This window comes from Oryctolagus cuniculus, chromosome 5, assembly GCF_964237555.1.
Source record: "Oryctolagus cuniculus chromosome 5, mOryCun1.1, whole genome shotgun sequence".
NCBI lineage: Eukaryota > Metazoa > Chordata > Mammalia > Lagomorpha > Leporidae > Oryctolagus > Oryctolagus cuniculus.
The window spans coordinates 32,116,032-32,139,118 of NC_091436.1; the positions used below are offsets into that span (position 1 = coordinate 32,116,032).

A 23,087-nucleotide genomic window follows, 5' to 3' on the forward strand; every position below is an offset into this window, starting at 1 on the left:
CCTGCACCTTCTGCCCGGTCAACTAAGCACTGACCACAAGCGTTGGTTATGTCTGAATGCTAGGATCACTCTTGATGATGATCTTTGAATAGAGGTTTTTTTTTTTTTTAATTTACTCAAAGGGCTTGCTGAGGAGAATGAAACTCTTGTAATTGATTTCCTGTCTGAATACCAAACAGGAAAGGAACAGGAAAATACCTGTAAGTCACTCACTGTTCCTGTGGTGGAAGTGAGAAGTGCAGTTCCTCCCATCCCTGGCTCAGGTTCTGGTAGTGGCCAGCATTCATTGAGGGCTCATTGTTGTTAAGCCCTTTCTATGATGGGGACTGTGCTGAGTCTCATTTGACAGATGAGTACATGGGCTTGAAGGAGTTCAGGACCAGGTAATGCTCGCTGCATAGCACAGGTTTGGGCTTGGGCAGCTGCACTCCACCAGGCTGGAGGGACACCGCAGACTGCCCATAGCTCACATTTACTTCCCACTCTTTTACTTGTGCACGTTTATCTGATCCAGTCATTTTGTCAAGGGGAGCCCTGCCAACTTGTAGGTTTGCTCCAGTGTTCAGTTCACTGCCTTTTGTCTTGTCATCATCACACTTACCAAAGTTTGCTTTTGGTTTCCTGTGATTATTTGATAGTTCTCCCAGCTGATCATCAGCTTTCTGAGAACAGGAACTTTGTGTATTTGTGTGTGTGTGTGTGTGTGTGTGTGAGAGAGAGAGAGAGAGAGAGAGAGAGTGTGTGAGAGAGAGTTTGACTGACTTTTGTATGCCCTGAGCTTGCATGTAGTTGGGATTTAATGAACACTGGTTGAACTGATGACTGCACTGCTCCCTGGTGTGTAAGGGCCAGTGTGACTACCAGTTACTCTCAGTCTGACAACAGATGTCTCCAAGTGCAGGTGTACATCACCCTTTAACTATACTTCTGTCATGTTAGCTCATTAGCTCTGTTGGCAATGATTTATACACAAAGGGACAAGCACTGAAAATTCAGGAGATTTACGAGTATATCGCTCTTGGAAATGAACTCATTTTGTTAATGCCTTTGGCTAGTCTACATTCTGTGCCCCTCACGGGGTCTAAACACTGTTGCCATGGTGATGTTTTGTGGACTGAGCTTCAAGACTGAGCACCACCTGGAAAGCACTCTGTTATTCAGAAACCTGTTCTGTAGGTTGTTCATCCATGTGGTCTCATCAATGTGAATTACAAGTTGTCTCCTTCCTGTCACCCTGTCTGCTCTCAGGGTTTTTCTGTTGAATTAGCAGGGACCTCAGTAGAGAGATGAACAGGTTGCAGCTATAGGAACAGGACCTGAGGAAGCTTTGCCTGAGAAAGGGACTGGAAGCTCCCTGTAGACCAAGGGAATAGGGAAGGTGAATAACATGAGCATCCAGGTAGCATGTAAGGCAAGGGGAGACTGTGTAAAGGACGAGAGAAAGGACATCTGTCTCCTGACAAGAAAGTCTGCCTTGAAAAGAGTTCCCGGGACACAGCTGTGCAGTTCATTTGCGTCCCTGTAAACTCCCTGCAGCAAGACCAGCTGGATAGGGTGCTGAGCCTCCCCTCCTCCAGCGGGTGATGCTCCTTGTTACGTGCAGAGCAGCTTTCCTAGTGGGAAGAAAGTGTGAGGGAAATGCCCTTCTTCCCAGTCTCCATGCACTCACTACACGTGCCCATGACTCAGGACTCGCCTGGAAGCTGCAGGCCCTGTGATACTCCTCCTGATAACTCCTGTCAAAATTAATCACTCCTTGTTCTGTGTTCCCTGGTGCATTTACATGTATTTCATTTGACTTTGGACTTCAGCAGCTCACATGTGCAGCTGTTGCACTTGAAGATTCTTTTTTTTTTTTTTTTTTTTTGACAGGCAGAGTGGACAGTGAGAGAGAGAGAGAGAGAGAAAGAGAGAAAGGTCTTCCTTTGCCGTTGGTTCACCCTCCAATGGCTGCCGCGGGCAGCCAGCGCACCGCGCTGATCCGATGGCAGGAGCCAGGTACTTACCCTGGTCTCCCATGGGGTACAGGGCCCAAGTACTTGGGCCATCCTCCACTGCACTCCCTGGCCACAGCAGAGAGCTGGCCTGGAAGAGGGGCAACTGGGACAGAATCCGGCGCCCCAACCGGGACTAGAACCTGGTGTGCCAGCGCCGCAAGGCAGAGGATTAGCCTAGTGAGCCGCGGCGCCAGCTGCACTTGAAGATTCTAAGCTCATCGAAGGGCTGATGCTGATTTCTTGGACTCCCTTATAGCACCTTGCACAGAATAGACAGTAAATAGCAATTAACCAGCTTGAGAGCAGTAAGAGTACGTCCAGAGTCTGTGATGATCCTGACTGAAGCAGAAGTTCAAACCTGAGCTGCCTCTGTAGTGTAAGGAGAAGCTATTGCAAGGCTCCCAGAAGGGTTAACTGGGTATGGGCCGCATGGAAGGTGGCTGCCCTGTGCCTCTGCTTTTGTGTGTGTATTGCAGGCTTATCCCATTTTCCTCATTTGGGTGCTGGTGAAGGATCTTATTTCCCCTTTCTCCATCTCTTGGTGGCTGACCTTTTAGATGCACTGACAACTCTTTTCTTTTTTTCAAGGACTTATTTATTTGAAAGACACAGTTACAAAGAGGCAGAGGCAGAGAGAGAGAAAGAGGTAGGTCTTCCATCTGCTGGTTCACTCCCCAGATGGCTGCAATAACCAGAGTTGAGCTGATCTGAAGCCAGGAGCCAGGAGTTTTTCCGGGTCTCCCACACGGATGCAGGGGCCCAAGGACTTAGGCCATCTTCTACTGCTTTCCCAGGTATAGCAGAGAGCTGTATCAGAAGTGGAGCAGCCAGGACTCGAACTGGCACCCATATGGGATGCCAGCACTGCAGGCGGCAACTTTACCTGCTACATCACAGTGCCGGCCCCACTGACAATTCTTTAAGTGATATGTTTTTGATCATGTTAATATGTCACAATAATAACAGCATTCATTTTTCTAGAGAGTGATTTCCTTGAGATTGTTAGATTTAATTGTATTTGAAAGGCGATAGAGAGAGCGAATCAGTCCATTCTCCTATAGCTAGTTAAGGTCAGCCACCTATGTCTATCAGCAGTAAAAAAATGATTTAACCATGAGTCGTTGTAATCCTCCCATTACTTCCACCAGATAATCCTTAAGGAAGATTTCAAAACCCCCGGAATGAATTGTTGAACTCAAATGGAATGTCAACACATGAGCAAGGCATGAAGTCATTACTGGCAGAATCATATTTGTACATCTGTTGTGTCAACAGAATGACAGCGACTGTTAAAAGAAGATGTGTAAATGTGAACAGGGATCAGTGCACAATTTTCCCAGACGCCAGTTATTTACTAGGTGCGGAAATGAGTTTGGAGGAGTAGGAAGCTGGGAAAGCCACAGCATCTCTGAGAGCTGCTAATGAATCTGGACTCTGCTAGGATGCTGCTGCTTGTCGACACATTAAGAATCTTGGAGCTCAGTGTGGCTCTGGGCATTCACCCACACTTCTGAGATCCAGTTGGGTTCACAAGTACAAGAGATGAGGGCCGTAAATACAAGAGGAAACACCTGCCAAAGTGGCCCACTCACCAGGGAGCTGCCCAGAAAGCAGTGTGGAGCTGGATTGCATTTGTTTTACCACCTATGTTCTTTCTATAGCAAGAACAGTGTAGTGTTTATGGCTACTAATATATAATAATATATAGTGTTTATTTTATTGCATGAGAAGTTAGACTATTTGATAATGAATATATGAATGTCATATTGTATATGGTGCACCAGACACAAGCATTCATTTTTTTTCCACACAGAATTTAATTACCATGCTATGTTTTTATCCAATTAAAATTTAAGGGCTCCTACCACAGTACCAAATCATTTAAAAGACTTCATTTCATATTATCATCAAATAACCTGTCAGTTTTCAAAATTGTAATGGTCTCATAAATGTTTTAAGAATTTGTAGAACCTGAGGCTGGCATTGTGGCATAGCCAGTAAAGCCTCCGCATGCGATGCAGGCATCCTATGTGGGTGCCCATTCATGTTCTGTCTGCTCCACTTACTATCCAGCTCCATGCTAATGGCCTGGGGAAAGCATTGGAAGATGGCCATTTGGGGAGTGAATCAGCATATGGAAGATCTCTCTCTGACTGTCTCTTCCTCTCTCTCTTTCAAATAAATAAATCTTAAAAAAATTGTATAATCAAAATTATACAAATAATACTATCAAAAATAGTTGTCCATTGCATTCAAGTATTTTCTCCCTGCATCTTTTTTCCCCTCTGTAATTTTTTTTAGGAAAACTAGGACATTTTTCTTGTAGAATTTCCCAGATTCTGAATTTTGCTGATTGTATCGCTGTGTTCCCCAATCTAGTAACTATTCATGATTATGTAGACCTAACACATTAACCAGAGTGAGAAAAATCTCTTAATCAGAACAGCCTCAAACACAAATGATACTGCCACAGCTGTGTTTGCTAGAGAGCCCATCTGATAGTATAGGTGTTTCCCTGGCCACTTTCGCTACCTCTGCAGGAAGAAGTTGTAAAGGTATAGAACAATAAGGAAGGAATAGTTGTTCAGGAACCACACTTACGAGGAGCAATCAGGTTTTCTTCAGAAATGATTGTAAATCAACTCCTGTGAACTTCTGCAGCTTAAGAAAGTGGCAATTTAATGAAGCAGATGATTGGCTTAGTTTGGGAGGGAGGATGCTAGTGGGAGATTCTTAGTTACACAGAGCTTTTCTGTGTGCCTGGGAACCTTATTGAGACATAAACAAAGACAGAAATTTTCTTGTTGTAATTAAATTTGTGAGACCCAAAACTTAATGACGTGCACCTGAATCACAGTAAAAACTTTTCAAGTGTTCATGAATAGATCTTTCACTACCTAATGAAAATAGGATTACTTAAGGACAGAAGTTTGTACATAAAATGAGTTTATAGAGAGGGTAGACTCAAACCCAGCATGCCTTTAGGAAATAAAATTATTTCAAGAAGTAAAATAGTTTGCAAAGATGACATGGAGATTTTACCATTAAGGAGTCCTCATGTCCCACTTCTGTTTATAATGTACAGCATGTCTCTGTCATATAATAAACCTTGGAGTTAATTTTAACGTATATTTTTATATCAAACTCTCTAGATCATTGATCAGATCTGTTGTTATTATCAAAACATTCAAAGCTAAATTCTTAAGTTATAAGCTAGAGCCATTTTATCTTGGACAGAGAATAACATTAAAAATTTGTTTATTTGGGGCCGGTGCTGTGGCGCAGCGGGTTAATGCTTTGGCCTAAAGCGCCGGCATCCCATATAGACACCGGTTCAAGACCCAGATGCACCACCTCCGATCCAGCTCTCTGATATGGCCTGGGAAAGCAGTGGAAAATGGCCCAAGCCTTTGGACCCCTGCACCCGCGTGGGAGACCCAGAGGAAGCTCCTGACTCCTGGCTTCGGATTGGCGCAGCTCTGGCCGTTGTGGCCATTTGGGGAGTGAACCATCTGATGGAGGATCTCGATCTCTCTCTCTCTGCCTCTCCTCTCTCTGTGTAACTCTGCCTTTCAAAAAAAATAAATCTTTAAAAAAAGAGAAACACTTTGTTTAGTTGAAAGGCAGAGAGACGGGCAGATAAACAAAGACAGATGTACAGACAGGTAGAGATCTCCCATCCTTTGGTTCACTCCCCAGATGCTTGCCTCAGCCAGGGCTCAGCTAGACCTAAGCCAGGAGCCTAGAACTCAGTCTAGGTCTCCCACATGGGTGGCAGGGACCCAAGTCTTTGAGCCACTCATTACCTGCTACCTTCCAAGTGTGCATCCACAGGAAGCTGAAGTCAGACACAGAGCTGTCGCAGGCGTCCCAAGCAGATCATAAGTGCTGCATCCAATGCATGCCCCAGAATAACACTTTTTGACATAGGGCCAATTTATATTTTTAATAAGCAAAATTATATAGAGGAATACCACACCTGTGGCCAGGAAAATACCATTTTATTAAATATTTGCTGTAAGCTGGAAGGTCTACATTGTGATCTATCTACTTTCCTTGTGAACTGATAGGAAAGAGTCCATCGAAAACTGACCTAGTTACAGTATTTACCAGGCTCCTTTCATACCCTTGCTGACGACCATCAAAATGCTGTGTGCATGAAATTCTTCTCTAACAGGAGAGAGGGATTGTTTGTTAGTCCAGTTTACCTTGTGACCGAGACTATTCATTTGTAAGATTGAGGTTTTTAATATAATTTTAAGTTAGTTTGCCTCTCAAATAAATAAAGCTTTTTAAAATAGAACAGAGTTACAGAGAAAAGGAAGGATAGAGAGGTCTTCCATCTGCTGGTTCACTCCCCAAATGGCTGCAACAGCCAGAACTGGGTAGATGAGGAGCCAGGAGCCTCCTCTGTGTTTCCTATGCGGGTGCAGGGGCCCAAACACTTGGGCCATCTTCCACTGCTTTCCCAGGCATTAGCAGAGAGCTGGATTGGCAGTGGAGCAGCTGGAACTTGAACGGGCACTCATTTTGAATGCTGGTGCCGCAGGTGGAGGCTTTTAACGTACTACGTGGTGGTGCAGCCCTGTTAATTTATTTTTAAGCAGAATGGAATTAAAGTTTAGTCTTATCGTCCCACTTTTCATCAGCTGCTGCTTTTTCTTCATGATAATCAGAGAAGAGTTTGGGGGGAAAAAAGTGTCTTGTAAGACTTGGGTTCACATTGTGCTCCTGCTGCTGCAGTAGTTGGCCTTACTATAAATGACAAAGTCTAACCTAAATTCCTTTCAGTGAAAAAAGCTGAATTGGGCTCACATTGTAGGAAGAAGATGAGGTGCTGCCTTGCCTTCAGACTTAATCTCAGCGGTGTCCACAAGATGTAGGCTTGTTCCAGCTCACCATGGGTGGGGATTTCCCCTCTGCTTGCTACCAGCACCCTGACTCTCTATCCAAGAAGGGGCATTACTATGTCGTTATTTCCTGGTCTTTGCCTTATGTTGCTTCCCTTCTTCTTCCCTTAAAGTATTTCCCTTTTTTTCCACACCCTAGGTTGACTTTTCCCTTCTGCCATCTGTCCCAACCCATCTGTTTTATTTGAGAATATAGAGATTGTCTCCATTAAGTAACTACCTCCCAATCATAATCTTTCTACTGACATCAAGTACACCATTGTAATACTAAAAACCTCTAAGTTTCTCTCCCTTTAAAGTATATTCTGAGCTTTTGGTTTCATTACTGAATGTACAACTCTTCCTGCTGTGTTAATTCTCTTCTTTTCTTTGCTAGTCTTTGGAGAATCACCTAGGCTCAATATCTCCTTGTCCTAATCTCATATTCACACCTTCAGTTCTGTTGTACTCATAGTCCTTATCACATGGCTTTGTAATCCTTGTAGCCGACTGAATATTGTCCCTCCACTCCCATTCCATTATTTGTGTCAAAACTGTAGAACCTTATTACTTGTGATCAAGTTAGAGATCTTGAGACAGCCTGATCCTGGGTTATCTGGGTAGATCCTAAGTGCCATCACCAGTATCATGTAGAGGCAGATTATTACATGCCTTTTTTTTTTTTTTTTTGACAGGCAGAGTGGACAGTGAGAGAGAGAGAGAGAGAGAGAGAGAGAGAGGTCTTCCTTTGCCGTTGGTTCACTCTCCAATGGCCGCCACGGCCGGTGCACTGCGGCAGGCACACCGCACTGATCTGAAGCCAGGAGCCAGGTGCTTCTCCTGGTCTCCCATGGGGTGCAGGGCCCAAGCACTTGGGCCATCCTCCACTGCACTCTTGGGACACAGCAGAGAGCTGGCCTGGAAAAGGGGCAACCAGGAAAGAATCCGGCGCCCCGACCGGGACTAGAACCTGGTGTGCCGGTGCCGCTAAGTGGAGGATTAGCCTATTGAGCCGTGGCGCCGGCCTATTACATGTTAATAAAATGTTTTTAAGTGTTTAAGGACATGGAAATGCTAGATACCCTGGTTTTCACTACACATGATATATTTACATTGAAGTATCACACTGTATCCACACAAATGTGTAATTGAATTTTGAGAGGGAGGGAGAAACAGGCAGAGGGCGATTTGCGATTTGGTATCACATGCACAGGCACCACAAGGCAAGGGATGCTGAAAACTCCCCAAGAGGCAAGGAACTGACTCTCCCTGAGAAAGTACAGTGGCCCTGGCCCTGCCTGCACTGCAGTTTATGACTTCTGGCCTCCAGAATGGTGAGAGAATAAATCTGTTTTAAGGCATCTCATTTGCAGTAATTTGTTTCAGTGGCCACAGGAAAGTCATGCAGACAGACCTCTTAACTTCCTGGGCAGCATTATGGAGGAGAGATGAGTTAATTTTCACAAGGTGAACAAACCTGAGTAACCAGCCTCCAGTTCAAGCAGAGCCCTAACAGCACCCCAGAAGGCTCCCTCAGGCCCCCTAACAAGGCACTGCCACCCCTCCCCGGAGTATCTGATTTGTTTCTTCTACTGCTGATGGTTTACAAATAATGGTGCAATTGCATGTCTTCATTACATATCTTTTTATGAACATATATCTGTGTTTCCACTTTATGTATAATGAGAGGAGTCCTGGAGTCCTAGAACTCTATCCTGTTATTCTCTAATTCAACAATCAGTCTGCTGGGTGGATTCAATACTCAAGCCATCACCATGACTCTTTTTTTTATTCAAAGATATATATTTTTGAAGATATATTTATTTACTCATTTGAAAGGTGGAGTTACAGAGAGAGAGGGAGGTCTTCCATCTGCTGGTTCATTCCCCAAATGGCCACAACAACCAGAACTGCACCAATCTGGAGCCAGGAGCTTCCTCTAGATCTCCCATGCGGGTGTAGGGGCCCAAGGATTTGGGCCATGTTCTACTGCTTTCCTAGGCCATAGCTGAGAGCTGGATTGGGAGTGGAGCAGTCGGGTCTTGAACTGGCGCCCATGTGGGATGCCGGTGCTTCAGGCCAGGGCATAAACCCACTGCATCACAGCAGTGGCCCCAACTCTTAAATCTTTCTGATTCTGATCTTTCTTCTGGGATTGAGAATGACACCTGTCAGTTATGTATTCACATGTATACCCCCTGCCAACATACACAATTTAGTGTGTTCCAATTCAAAATCAAATTCCCACTTTCCTCCCCCCGGAAAAGAATCCTTTCTCTTCTTGTGTCCCTCACTATAGAAAATCATCGTCCTTGACCATCCAGGTTCAAAAGAGATTGCCTGTGGCCTGCACTGTGGCGTAGCTGGAAAAGCTGGTGCCTGCAATGCCAGCATCCCCTATGGGCGCTGGTTCCAGTCCCAGCTGCTCTACTTCTGATCCAGTTCTCTGCTATGGCCTGAGAAAGCAGTATAAGATGACCCCCAAGTCCTTGAGCACTTACACCTGTGTGGGAGACCTGGAAGAAGCTCTTGGCTTCTGGCTTTGGATTGGCCCAGCTCTGACTGTTGTGGCCATTTGGGGAGTGAACCAGCAGATGAAAGACCTCTGTCTCTTTGCCTCTGCCTCTCTAACTTTCCCTTTCAAATAAATAAACAAATCTTTAAAAAACCACACATATTGTGTGCATCCCCTAAATTCTCATGCTTATTGACTTTTCCCAAGATGTCTCTGTATTGTTTAGGGGCAGCACACGCTCCCTCAGATGCATCCTAAATGATCTCCCAGCCCCCAGTCTGTTGAGTCTCTTCCATGCACATATTTCAGACTTCTCTTTCCAAAGCACAGCTTTGATCCTGCTTCACCCCTTCCCTGAACTCATGGGGACATAGATGAAGTGTCCACTGCTTTTAGAATCAAGTCAGAGCTCTTTATGTTGACTTTTGATGCTGTCACAAATTTGACTTCAACGTAATTTCCCTGAGAAACAAGTTGTATGAGGCTTCGTCGGAAGGCACTGAGTTACATATTAACATTGTCTTCAATAACGTTTTATAATGGTGGCTCAAAGGGACTCCTGCGCATTTCTTGTAATACCTCCATGTGATTGCCATTCCTTGAGTGTTCACTGTGCCTGGTGCACGTATAATCTTTACAACAGTTTTGTGCAGTCAGTATTATTGACCAATTTATTTTATTTTGTCCCACTTTATAGTTGAAGAAAGCAAAGCTCAGAGGCTGTGTTTTCTAGGGCCTGCCACCTGCCATGGTGTGTGCTCAGATCTCTCAACCTGGAGCATCAGAAGCTGAGCTCTGATGTTACCTGTGCAAGCGGATTTTAGTTCTTGTAATAGTCATCTTGTTTTTCTCCTTCCTTCTGTCTTTGTTATCTCCTGTCTCTCTTTTCTCTTTGGTCTCTCCATCCCCTCCAGATGGCTCCGCTTTCCTCTTTTCCCTCTCGTTTTGTAAGTGCTGTGGCTCTCAACCTTTATTGAAAGGTTTTATTTGAAAAGCAGAGAAACAGAGAAGATGGATAGACATCTCCCATCCACTGGTTTACTCCCCAAATGCTTGCAATAGCTGGTGTTGGACCAGGCCCAAGCCAGGAGCCAGAAACTCAATCCAGGTCTCCCTTGTGGGTGGCAAGGATGCAGCCGCTTCAGCCTTCACCTGCTGCCGCCAAGGGAGTACATCAGCAGGAAGCTGGAATTGTAAGTAGAGCCAAGACTTGAACCCCGACACTCTGGTACAGGATGCAGGGATCTCAAGTGGCGTCTTAACCACTAGGCCAGATGCCCATTCATAGCTTTCAACTTTTTTTTTTGACAGGCAGAGTGGACAGTGAGAGAGAGAGAGAGAGAGAGAAAGGTCTTCCTTTTTGCCGTTGGTTCACCCTCCAATGGCCGCCGCGGCCTGCGCACTGTGCTGATCTGAAGCCAGGAGCTTCTCCTGGTCTCCCATGGGGTACAGGGCCCAAGCACTTGGGTCATCCTCCACTGCACTCCGGGGCCATAGCAGAGAGCTGGCCTGGAAGAGGGGCAACCGGGACAGAATCCGGCGCCCTGACTGGGACTATAACCTGGTGTGCCGGCGCCGCAAGGCGGAGGATTAGCCTATTGACCCACGGTGCCGGCCTCAACTTCTTTTTTTTTTTTTTTTTTTTTTTTGACAGGCAAAGTGGACAGTGAGAGAGAGACAGAGAGAAAGGTCTTCCTTTGCCATTGGTTCACCCCCTAATGGCCACTGCGGTCAGCGCACCGTGCTGATCCGAAGCCAGGAGCCAGGTGCTTCTCCTGGTCTCCCATGCAGGTGCAGGGCCCAAGGACCTGAGCCATCCTCCTCTGCTCTCCTGGGCCACAGCAGAGAGCTGGACTGGAAGAGGAGCAACTGGTACAGAATCCAGCGCCCCGACCGGGACTAGAACCCGGGGTGCCGCTGCTGCAGGCAGAGGATTAACCTATTGAGCTGCGGCGCCGGCCCAGCTTTCAACTTTTTAAGGCCTATCTCAAAGTGCAAAATGTCCCTCTGATCATCTCCTTATTAGGCCTCACATTTCCGGTAAAAAAAAAAAAAACTAACAAAACACTTGTGTAATAATGAAATTCATCAAATAAACAAGTGAGGGTTGGGTTGGGAGTTGTGTATACATTTGCTTTAGCAATGGAAGAGTGATTCATGTCTTAGTCACTGGGCATGCACTTATTATTCAGGGGTGAGGAAATTTGTGGGCCAGAGTATACTGTTGACAGAAAGGTGCATTATTCCAACTGGAAGGGTTAGCCAAACCACACATGAGAAAGTCAAGTGATGCCGATGAAGGTGAGTGAATAGTAACTTAACAGTAGGAATCACCAGACTGCATCCAACTCAAGACAATGTTGATAGATGATTCTTCTATCCTCTCTGACCGTGACACTGATTCTCCTATACTTCAGAAACATATGTGGGAAAAGGGAATGAAGAGATAAGTTTATTTTGATACAGAAAAGTTGTGAAATCCATGCTTAGTTTTGTCGTCATGCTCATTTTCCATCAACTTTTGAAGACCCCTCATACAGTAGACATTTTGTTGATATTTTATGCCTGCTGAACTTTAGAAAATAGAGTCTTCTGGATACCACTGGGTACAATGTTTAGGTCATGGATAGTATTTCAGTAATTTTAATAGTATAATGTAGTTGTAAATAGCATTTAACTTGTCATCAAATAGAAAAAACAGTGCAAGGTGGGTTGTTTCCCTTGGAATCAAAGGTAGGATAAGCATTTGGAGGTTGGTGTCTGCCTCATGGGGACCTTTCTTGGTTCACGCCTTGTGAATAGTTGTGTTAGTTGCACTCCATTGACTCCACAGTGCACTGATGCCCAGTCCACATAAGTGACCTTACTCCATCCAACCAGTCCTGACCTCGTTGGTCCCTGAGTGTTCCCAGTTCCTCAGCGCTGGCCACATTTTGCCCTCAGTGCTTGCCAACATGTGTTTGTATTCCACAAAAGAAAGCAAACAGCTATCTCATTAATTTCCCTTTTAATGTTCACAACAGAAAGCAGATAAAACAAAGAGCCTTGTGTATAATAGGCACTCAGGATGTTTGTCAGATTAAATTGGACCTCTTAGGCTGTCTTGGGGATTAATCCATTGTGGCTAGATAGGGTAATTCTGTTTGATGACTTGGGATGTTTTCGTTGATTGTGACATTTTGGAGGAAGCTCCTCATCAGCAGTGGCACAAGCCACATTGACACGTAGGCTTCTTGCTTTGTCATCTGTGATCTGGTGCCTATGGAAGATGACCAAAGAGATTAAAAACTAACTAAAGGTTAACGTTTTCTTCCAGCTCCACTTTTCATAAGTGCATCAAGTCATGTGAGACATGTAACCTAACAGATACTGTATTATGAAGGAAAACACTTTAAAAGATAGACTGTGAACCACTGGCATTTGATAACCAAAACACAGTTAGGCTCCAGAGTTTTATGTTACTGCCCTAAATATTTATTATGCATTAATAAACCCTGGTAAACCTAATTTTATGCTCTATTTAACATTAACTCAGTTGCGACAAGGAAACAAGCCTCACCTTAGGTAAAAATGTAAGAAAGTTTTGTGTTTTTGTCTATACTTTAAATGACTTTGTCTTCAATTTCTAAGTGTTACAGTTTTACAATATTATCACAAAAAACTCAGACAATTATTGAGTGCATCTACTCATGAAATACATGACAAGAGTAGTATGCATGGGTCTTGGCTCTGTTTTCACAATTCCTTTTGTGGCCTGAGCTTGTGAACTTTCATCTCCTACAAGTGGAGTTAAGAATTTAAGAGCATGGATCCTGGAGCCAGATTGCCTGGGTTTGAATCCTGACACCAACACTTTCTGGCTTGTCTTTGGTGGATACCTTGAGTGCTTCAGTATCCTGAAATAATGTAACCTACCACAAAGGGGTATTAATGAAAATTAAGTGTGTTCGTATTTGGAAAGCAGGTAGTTTCTGATGCATAGTGACACTGAATGTGTGTTTGTGAAATAAAGTGGATAAGCTACCTTCTAGAAGTAGTATTCAAAAATGTTGGCATATCTGGAGTTTGATAAAAATGACATCTTCTGCATTTTTAAATTGTATTTTGTTTATTTGAGAGGCAGAAAGAGACTGAGTAAGTTCGTATCACCACTGTGTTCCCCAAATGCCCACAGTGACCCTGGCTGGAATCCCAAGCCAGGAACTGGGACTCAGTCCAGGTCTCCTGTATGGATGAGGGGAACCCGTTGAGTTCGCCGTTACTGCTGCCTCTGAGAGTCTGCATTATCAGGAAGTTGGAGTCAGAAGCTGGAGCCGGGTATTAAACCCAGACACTCTGATGTGAGACATGGTGTCTCAACCAGTGTCTCTTGACCACACAGCCAAAGAGCTGTCCCATGTTTTAAGGATCATTTCACAAGGAAGATAATTTCACCTATTTATTTTGCTTTTTCCAAAAAGGTTCACATTAGAGTTAGAAGGTAGCCAACAGAAAGTATTCTCTTTATTTAGATAATGAAATGTTACTGCTTCAGGTCTGTATAAATGAAATGTATTAAACTTATATAACTTAAATAAAATTAAAAACTTCCCAGCATATCAAAGCACACACAATGAAAAAACATAAAAGACATTCAGATTGGAAAGGAAGAAACAAAATCAGTTCCGTGTGCAGGAGACACAATTGTTCATGTAGAAATCCCCAAAAATATACAAAAAAAAAAGCTTCTAAAACTAGTAAATGAGTTTAGTAAAAATCACAGAATACAAGATCAATATACAAAAATCAATTATGTTTTTATATACCAGCAATGAACAATCGGGATTTTGAAATTTTAAAAAGAATACCATCTGTAGTACCACTAATAAAATTAAACACTTAGAACTAAATTTAACAACCTAAGTGAAAGACCTGTATGTTGAACATTTCAGGATGCCTATGAATAAAAATGTCTTGGGGCCAGTGCTGTGGTGCAGTGGGTTAATGCCCTGGCCTGCAGTGCTGGCATCCCATATGGTGCCAGTTCAAGACCCGGCTGCTCCGCTCCCGGCAGTGGAAGATGGCCCAAGTCCTTGGGCCCCTGCACCCACGTGAGAGACCTGGAAGAGGCTCTGGCTGTTGCAGCCAATTGGGGAGTGAACCATTGGATGGAAGACCTCTCTCTCTCTCTCTCTGTAACTCTGACTTTCAAATAAATAAACAAATCTTAAAAAAAAAAAAAAAGAAAAATGTCTTAGAACAAATCACACATCTGAATTTGAAGTAGAAAAAAAAATCAACCTTTTTCAAATTGCCATACCATAGTACTGTATTTAAAAATTATGCCGACAAGCACTTTTGAATCTTTTAAAAAACAATGAAAAATAGGTTTGTTCCTGCATAGATATAATGAATACACCTTCTTTTATTTGCACCATTTATTTTAAATGTCTGGTTTCTCTCTTAATCTGAAAACTATCTACAGTATTTTTATTTTATTTTAGCATCAAATCCCACGAGGCAATTCTCTGGAAAAACATCCTCCCTCTTATTACATAGCTAGTGTTTTTCTTTGCATGCCTCTCATTTATTCTTCATCAGCCACTGTTTTATTTGGTGTCTTTCAGCCCCACTGTACGCTCTCTTGATTTTAAAGGAGTGTGATTGACTGTTGAGTGCAGGCACCTGCACAAGGCAGAAGCAGTGTGGGGGAAGGAGGCAGATGGGTGAGTGGGTGGATGCAATGATTCACTAGTTTCATGTGTTGATTTTTGATGTAGAAATGTTAAGGACCCCAAAGGAAAACTATTTGTATTAAAGAGTTCTTAAGTCTTTTTTAGCTTTGCAAAAGTAACTTTCTGAAGTTCTTTCAACCTGTATTCCCATTTATAATTTCAGAAAACCATCTATGCCTTTCTCCATTTCATCTGATTTTTGAGCAAATGTGAATTCTAATTTCATGTTTGTTTGATAAAGCAGACTGTGAACCAAACAGCTTCTCATGAGTTTACATTTTTAAAAAATGTAATTTTTTAAAAAAATATTTATTTGAAAGGAAGAGTTACAGAGATGCAGAGGCAAAGGCAGAGAGAGAGAAGCCTCTCATCCTCTGGTCACTCCCCGATGGCTGTAGCGGCCAGAGCTGTGCCGATCCAAAGCCAGGAGCCAGGAGCTTCCTCCAGGTCTCCCACATGGGTGCAGGGGCCCAAGGACTTGGACCATTTTCTCCTGCTTTCCCAGGCCATAGCAGAGAGCTGAGTTGGAAGTGGAGTAGCCGGGACTGAACTGACGCCCACATGGGATGCTGTCACTGCATGCAGCAGCTTTACCTGCCATGCCACAGCACCGGCCCTAAAAACATGTAATTGATGTATTTAAGAGGCAAATGGAGAGAGACGGAAAGACACGCAGAGGCAGAGTGTACTTTCATCCACTGGTTCATTTCCCAAATGCCTCCAACTGCTGGTGCTGGAGCCAGGAATGCAGTCCAGGCCTCCCAGGCACTGCCTCCCAGGAGCTGCATTTTCAGCAGGAAGCTAAGGAGCCAGAGCTGGGGAATGATCCCAGGCACTCCAGTGTCTAATGTGGTATCTTAACTGTCATCCTAACACCCACCCAAGCCTGCATTTTTTTTATGTGTGAATTTTTGTTTTACATTCAGTCTCACAGATTTTGAATGTTGTTCTTTTTCTGTTTTAATGAGTTCCTAAATTATAAATCAGGTTCATAATAGGAATTGTGGGAAGTACAGAAGGCATGATGTAGAAAAATTCGCAATCCCATTACACAGCTATTACCATGGCTTAAGTTATATTGTAGAACTTTTCAGATATTTTTACTCATAGCATTCAAGGATGCTTCAGAAAGTTTGTGGAAAAGTGGACTTAAATGATGGGTTTATTTTGGTGCAAAAGATTTTGAAATCTATAATTATTCCACAAAATGTATCTTCCATAAACTTTTTGAAGACCCCACTGTTTTAAGTCCCCTTATATAGTTTGGTTGTATCTAGTACAATACACTAATATTTCCATGTATATACTATATATTGTAATGTATATATATTTTAATACCTTACTATCATGTGAATTTATCCCAAAACTAAGTATTCTTCTGTTTTATACTTTCAGTGGTTACATGATGACATTATTTGAAATTATCATTATATGTGTGTAATGTACATATGTACCAATATGTATATTGTGTGTGTATATATATACACATAAACCTATACATATATACAGGTTAAGCATCTTGAAAATATGAAATCTAGAATATGAAACTTTTTGGAATGCTCATGTGATGCTACAAATGAATAATTCCTCATGTAACCTTATGTGACAAGTGCAGTCAAAACATAAGTGCACTAAAAAGATTGTGTAGGGGCCAGCACTGTGGCTTAGTGGGTTAAACCACTGCCTGTGGCACTGGCATTTCATATGGTGTTGGCATCCTGGCTGCTCCAGTTCTAATCCAGCTCCCTGCTGGTGCACCTGGGAAGCCAGCTGAGGATGGCCAAGTGTTTGCACCCCTGCACCCTTGCGGGATAACTAGAAAAAGCTCCTGGCTTCATATGGGCACAGCTGTAACCATTGAAGCCATCTGGGGAGTGAACCAGTGGATGGAAGACCTCTCTATCTCTGCCTCTCTCTGACTGTAACTCTGCCTCTCAAATGAATAAATCTTTTTTTAAAAAAAGATTATATAAAATCACATTGGGCTTTGTGGCTAAGGTGTATGAATATATGAGTTATAAATGAATTTCATGTTTAGGCTTGGGTCCCATCTCCAAGATGTATAATATGTATAATATGTATAATATAAATATATAAATATAAATATATAAATATAAATATAAATATTCCAAAATCATTTAAAAAAATCAACATCTGAAACATTTCTGGTCCCAGCCATTTCAGGTGGGAATATTCAACCTGCACAACTATTTCCCTACTATTGGACATTTGGACATTTAGACATTTTTCATTTTATTTTTTTCCTTTTTTTAAAAAAACTTTTATTTAGTAAATATAAATTTCCAAAGTATAGTTTATGGATTACAATGGCTTCCCCCCCCCATAACTTCCATCCCACCTGCACCGCTCCCATCTCCCGCTCCCTTTCCCATTCCATTCACATCAAGATTCATTTTCAATTATCTTTATATACAGAAGATCGATTCAGTATATATTAAGTAAAGATTTCATCAGTTTGCACCCACACAGAACATAAAGTGCAAAATGCTGTTTCAGTACTAGTTATAGCATTACTTCACATTGGACAACACATTAAGGACAGAGATCCTACATGAGGAGTAAGTACACAGTGACTCCTGTTGTTGACTTAACAATTTGCCTCTCTTGTTTATGGCGTCAGTAATTGCCCTAGGCTCTAGTCATGAGTTGCCAAGGCTATAAAAACAATATCTCAGGCCGGCGCCGCTGCTCAATAGGCTAATCCTCCGCCTTGTGGTGCCGGCACACTGGGTTCTAGTCCCAGTCGGGGCGCCGGATTCTGTCCCGGTTGCCCCTCTTCCAGGCCAGTTCTCTGCTGTGTCCCAAGAGTGCAGTGGAGGATGGCCCAAGTGCTTGGGCCTTGCACCCCATGGGAGACCAGGAGAAGCACCTGGCTCCTGCCTTCGGATCAGTGTGGTGCGCCTGCCGCAGTGCACCGGCCGTGGCGGCCATTGGAGGGTGAACCAACAGCAAAAGACGACCTTTCTCTCTTGTCTCTCTCACTGTCCACTCTGCTTGTCAAAAAAAAAAAAAAAAAAAAAAAAAAAAAAAAAAAAAAAACCCACACACACAAAACCAAAAAAAAACAATATTCCAGTACTTATATTGCTAAGGAAATTGCATATATTTAAGAACTTTTTGGTAGTGGGTGTTGTGACACAGTGGTTAAGTCTGTGCTTGGGATACTTGCATCCCATATCAGGGAACCTGAATTTGAGTTCTAGCTTTGCTTCCAATTCAGCTTCCTGGTAATGTGCACCCTGGGAGGAAAAATACTCGAGTCCCTGCTACCCACATGGGATACCCAGACTGAGTTCCTGGCTCCTGGTGTCGGCCTAGCTCAGCTCTGCTAGTTGAGGGTATTTGGGAAGTAAACCAGTAGATGAAAGATTCTGTCTCTGTCTCTGTCATTCTGCCTTTCAAATAGAAGGAAATAAGTAAATACAACTTAAAAAAAAAAAAAAGAATTTACATGGGGGGAAGACATTTGGCTTAGCAGTTAAGATGCCCACATTCCACATTGGAGCACCTGGGTTCAATACCCAGCTCTGGCTCCTGACTCCAGCTTCCTGCTAATGCAGACGCTGGGAGGAAGCTGTGTTGGCTCAGGTAGCTGGGCTCCTGAAAGATGGATTGAGTTCCTGTGTGTCAGTTTTGGCCTTGCCCGTACCCAGCCATTGTGGGCATTTGGGTAGTGACCCAATGGATGGGAGCATGTTTTCTCTCTCTCCCTCTTTCCTTCCCCCTCTCCCACCACCTCAATAAATAAAAATTTAAAAAATGTTCCCAAGATAAATTCCAAAGAATGAAAATACTGCATCAAAGATTGTGTATCATTTTAAGGTTTTAAGTCTTTTACAAAGTTCATACTTTCCCACAGCATATAAAAATTTCATTTCTGTTTTGCTATTTTAAAATATCTTTGACCACATATAGAGGCTGGTGCTGTGGCTCACTAGGCTAATCCTTTGCCTAGTCCCGGTCGGGGCGCCGGATTCTGTCCTGGTTGCTCCTCTTCCAGTCCAGCTCTCTGCTGTGTCCTGGGAAGGCAGTGGAGGATGGCCCAAGTGCTTGGGCCCTGCACCTGCATGGGAGACCAGGAGGAAGCACCTGGCTCCTGGCTTTGGATTGGCATCCTGGCTTCAGATCGACGCAGCACGCCGGCCGTAGCGGCCATTTGGGGGGGGTGAACCAACAAACTGAAGACCTTTCTCTCTGTCTCTCTCTCTAACTCTGCCTGTCAAAAAAAAAAAAAAAAAAAAAAAAGGAGCCTATTACAGGGGCCGGCGCTGTGGTGCAGTGTGTTATCGCCCTGGTCTGAAGTGCCGGCATCCCATATGGGCACCGATTTGAGACCCGGCTGCTCCTCTTCCGATCCAGCTCTCTGCTATGGTCTGGGAAAGCAGTACAAGATGGCCCAAGTCCTTGGGCCCCTGCACCCACATGGGAGACCCAGAAGAAGCTCCTGGCTTCAGATGGGTGCGGTTCTGGCTGTTGTGGCCAATTGGGGAGTGAAGCATAGGATGGAAGACTCTCTACCTCTCTATGCCTCTCCTCTCTCTGTATAACTCTTTCAAATAAATAAATAGAAAAAGAAAAGAGCCTGTAACAGTTTTTAATCATTTGCATGATTGTTTTAAGTTGACCAATAAGATGAGATGATTTATAAATATACCCTTTCATCTGTAATAGTTTTAAAAAATTATGTTATATATGTTGTATAATATATTGATATATATTAGCATTTTCTTTGTAATTGTGAATGGGTCCTGTTTTACTACTATATATCCCAAATACCATGATTATAAAGGAAGTGCTTGCTTTTCATAACAATTTTACATCTTGACACTTTTCTAAGTTGTACAGATATTACTCCTAATAGTTATTCAGCTAATTCTGTTGGGTGTTTTATTTGACAACCATAGCATCTGCAAATGGTGATAATTTTATTTTCTATAATACCTCTTTACTTCTGAAAAATCCTAATGCATTGCCTGGGGTTTTCAGAAAGCCAGTATATGATTATGGGAATAGATGACAGCCTTTTCCTGGTTTTCATGGAAATACCTCCAAGCACAAATCTGAAGTTTCTTAGGAAATGTGTATTATTCTTTATAATAAAAACATGATTTTTAAAATTTTTAATTTGCAATTATTTTTTATGAAGAATGGATTTTGGATTTTAATTAATATATTTAGAGCACCTATAGCAGACATGGGGAACACTTGGGCCATGGGGCGAATTAGGCCTGTGAGATCATTTGGTCTGGCCCTACCACAGCAACCACAGGCGAGACTCTGAATTCATTAAGTCCATAGCAGGCTAATTTTAAGCTGATAATTTTGCATGGCCCATGAAAGATGTCATAAGTATCCAAATGGCTTTGGCAGAACAAAAGATTCCCCAGCCCTGATACAGGGGTGGCTGATGATCGTTTTCCATGGAGCCATCCTTGGATTCTCAAAATGAATTTTAAACTCTAGATTTAGGTTTCTTACAATACTTGGTGCATGTTAGTGGTATTCCTTTCATATTTTTGGCTATATCCATAAGTGAGTTTGAGGCTAATCTGGGTTTCATTTTGTGACATGATTGTCAAATGTTGATACCAGGTTTCTACCACCTTAGTGTTTTGTCATCTTGAGCTTTGGAAAAATGTGTATCTGTGATTCTATTTGCCCTCTTAGTTATAATTGTCTTTACCTTCACTCTCTTTCCTCATTATACTTGCCAGAGACTTTCTAAATATTCATTAACCAGTTAACTGTAAAACCCAGCTCTGGATTAACTGATCAGCTTACCTGTTTGTTGCCCTTACATCCCATTTCTCATGAATTTGCTACCATTGTTTATGGGTCTGCTTTTTTAAAAAAAGTTTCTCTGTGGGACCTTAGTTAACAGAGAGCATTAACCCTGCCTCCCTCCATTGCAGACTCCCTGTGGTTGGCAGTAATTGTATGATCTCCTTCTGGTTTCTTTAAAAAAAAAAAAAAAAAAAAAGCCAGGTTTGAAGCATTTTATAAAACCACTTCCGGGTAGAACTGAACATTCAATGTGACTCCCTGTGGCTTCCTCATTTCCTCTTTTTTGAGTGCTGGGTTGCTGGGACCACTGCATGCTTATTGGGTCTGATTCCGGTGTCATCCCTTCGGGGGCCTCTGCTTTCTGTTTGCAGACATTGCTGTGGTGGAGATGAGCGATGCCTTCCGGCAGCCCTCCTTGTTCTACCACCTTGGGGTGAGAGAGAGCTTCAGCATGGCCAACAACATCATCCTCTACTGTGACAGCAACGCAGACTCTCTGCAGTCGCTCAAGGTACCTCCCTGCTGACTCAGCGCTGAACATAAACACCAGTGTTTCCGGGCTGCCTCCCTGACATCCAAAGCTTTTTCAGTAGCTTGTGTTTGCCACAGGATGCTTTAGTCAGCGTGATAATTAATGCACCCATTACCAGTTACATGGCGAGGTTCATCTAGAAGTCAATATGGAAATTTGGTGAGATGCTGGTAGGAAAAGACAGAGGCTGTGTTGGAAGGAAGTCATCAGTGCACACATTAGAGGAGGAGAGATTGCACAAGGTCTGGTCAGGTCCCCTGCTGTGTCACCCTCAGGGTTTCATGCCCACTTGTCTTCAGCTAACGCTAACAGGGCGAGTTTTACTTGAGATTGCTCAGAGTTGAGATTTCCTCTGAGTGCCCCAGGAAAATTAGCATCCTCTTTCATTGAGGCATCGTTTCAATTAAGGGATGGGAGAGGAGGAATAAAACTGTGTATGTCTAAGAATTCACCCTGGCCCAGGGACGCTCTCTCCACTGCTAGGAGCTTACTGAGCAGTTCTTCCATCTCAGAAGGTGGCCTGGGAAGCTTTGCAGGGCCAGGTGATTTTACGCTGTGTGATTCCTTGAGAAGCATCTCACAGTTCAGTGAAACTCATGCTGACACTAAGCTCCTGTCTCCTTTGTGGAATTTCCAGCTTGCTTTGTGTGGCTCTTTCTCATCTCTGTCTTCCAGTGACCAAATCTGAGTCAGCCTTGGAACGGGGCACCCCAGAACCCGAAACTGTATTTCTCATGGTTCAGCGTTGTCACATGACAAACTCTAACCCCAAATCTGTGCAAAATGTAGTGGTATTTTGCTTTTATCTGAAAAGCACTGTGGCTTTCTTTGAAAAACCTGCGATGTCATTTAGTGAACATACATTCTGCAGGCCAGGCATAGTGCTGGGATGGACAGCCATCTGCCTTCTAGAATCTTCTGAAATAGGATTTGAGAGTAAGAGATTTGCCCCTGCTGGGCCTCAATTTGTTTTTCACCTTGAGCAATCCTTTATGCAACCTCTACTTAATTCCCCTCCAGATTTACCCCTTTAATCATTGTATGATAAAATTTTTAACTTCATTTTAATTAAATTTTTGATTGTCTACTGTCTGTAATATGTATCAGCAATTGATAGAAGAATAAGATTATTTTATTGATTCTTGCTCTCAATTTTTCTTTGGATTAAGCTTATTTTCTTTTTTTTTTTTATCTTTTATTTAATGAATATAAATTTCCAAAGTATGACTCATGTGTTACAATGGCTTCCCCCCCCATACTGTCCCTCCCACCCACAACCCTCCCCTTTCCCACTCCCTCTCCCCTTCCATTCACATCAAGATTCATTTTCAGGCCGGCGCCGCGGCTCACTAGGCTAATCCTCCGCCTAGCGGCGCTGGCACACCGGGTTCTAGTCCCGGTTGGGGCGCCGGATTCTGTCCCGGTTGCCCCTCTTCCAGGCCAGCTCTCTGCTGTGGCCAGGGAGTGCAGTGGAGGATGGCCCAGGTGCTTGGGCCCTGCACCCCATGGGAGACCAGGAAAAGCACCTGGCTCCTGGCTCCTGCCATTGGATCAGCGCGGTGCGCCGGCCGCAGCGCGCCAGCCGCGGCGGCCATTGGAGGGTGAACCAACGGCAAAAGGAAGACCTTTCTCTCT

General features: G+C 43.3%; 1 protein-coding gene across 3 annotated transcripts in view; it reads left to right on the plus strand.

The window, feature by feature from the left end:
* MAP3K5 (mitogen-activated protein kinase kinase kinase 5) overlaps positions 1 to 23,087 on the plus strand; it is a 259,401-nt gene that overhangs the window by 57,710 nt on the left and 178,604 nt on the right. For all 3 annotated transcript variants that reach the window (XM_070073521.1, XM_051854304.2, XM_070073520.1), the window contains exon 2: positions 21,292 to 21,431. In XM_070073521.1, coding sequence (XP_069929622.1) covers positions 21,309 to 21,431 — 123 coding nt within the window. In that variant the 5' untranslated portion in view covers positions 21,292 to 21,308. The remainder of the gene's footprint in view (positions 1 to 21,291; positions 21,432 to 23,087) is intronic.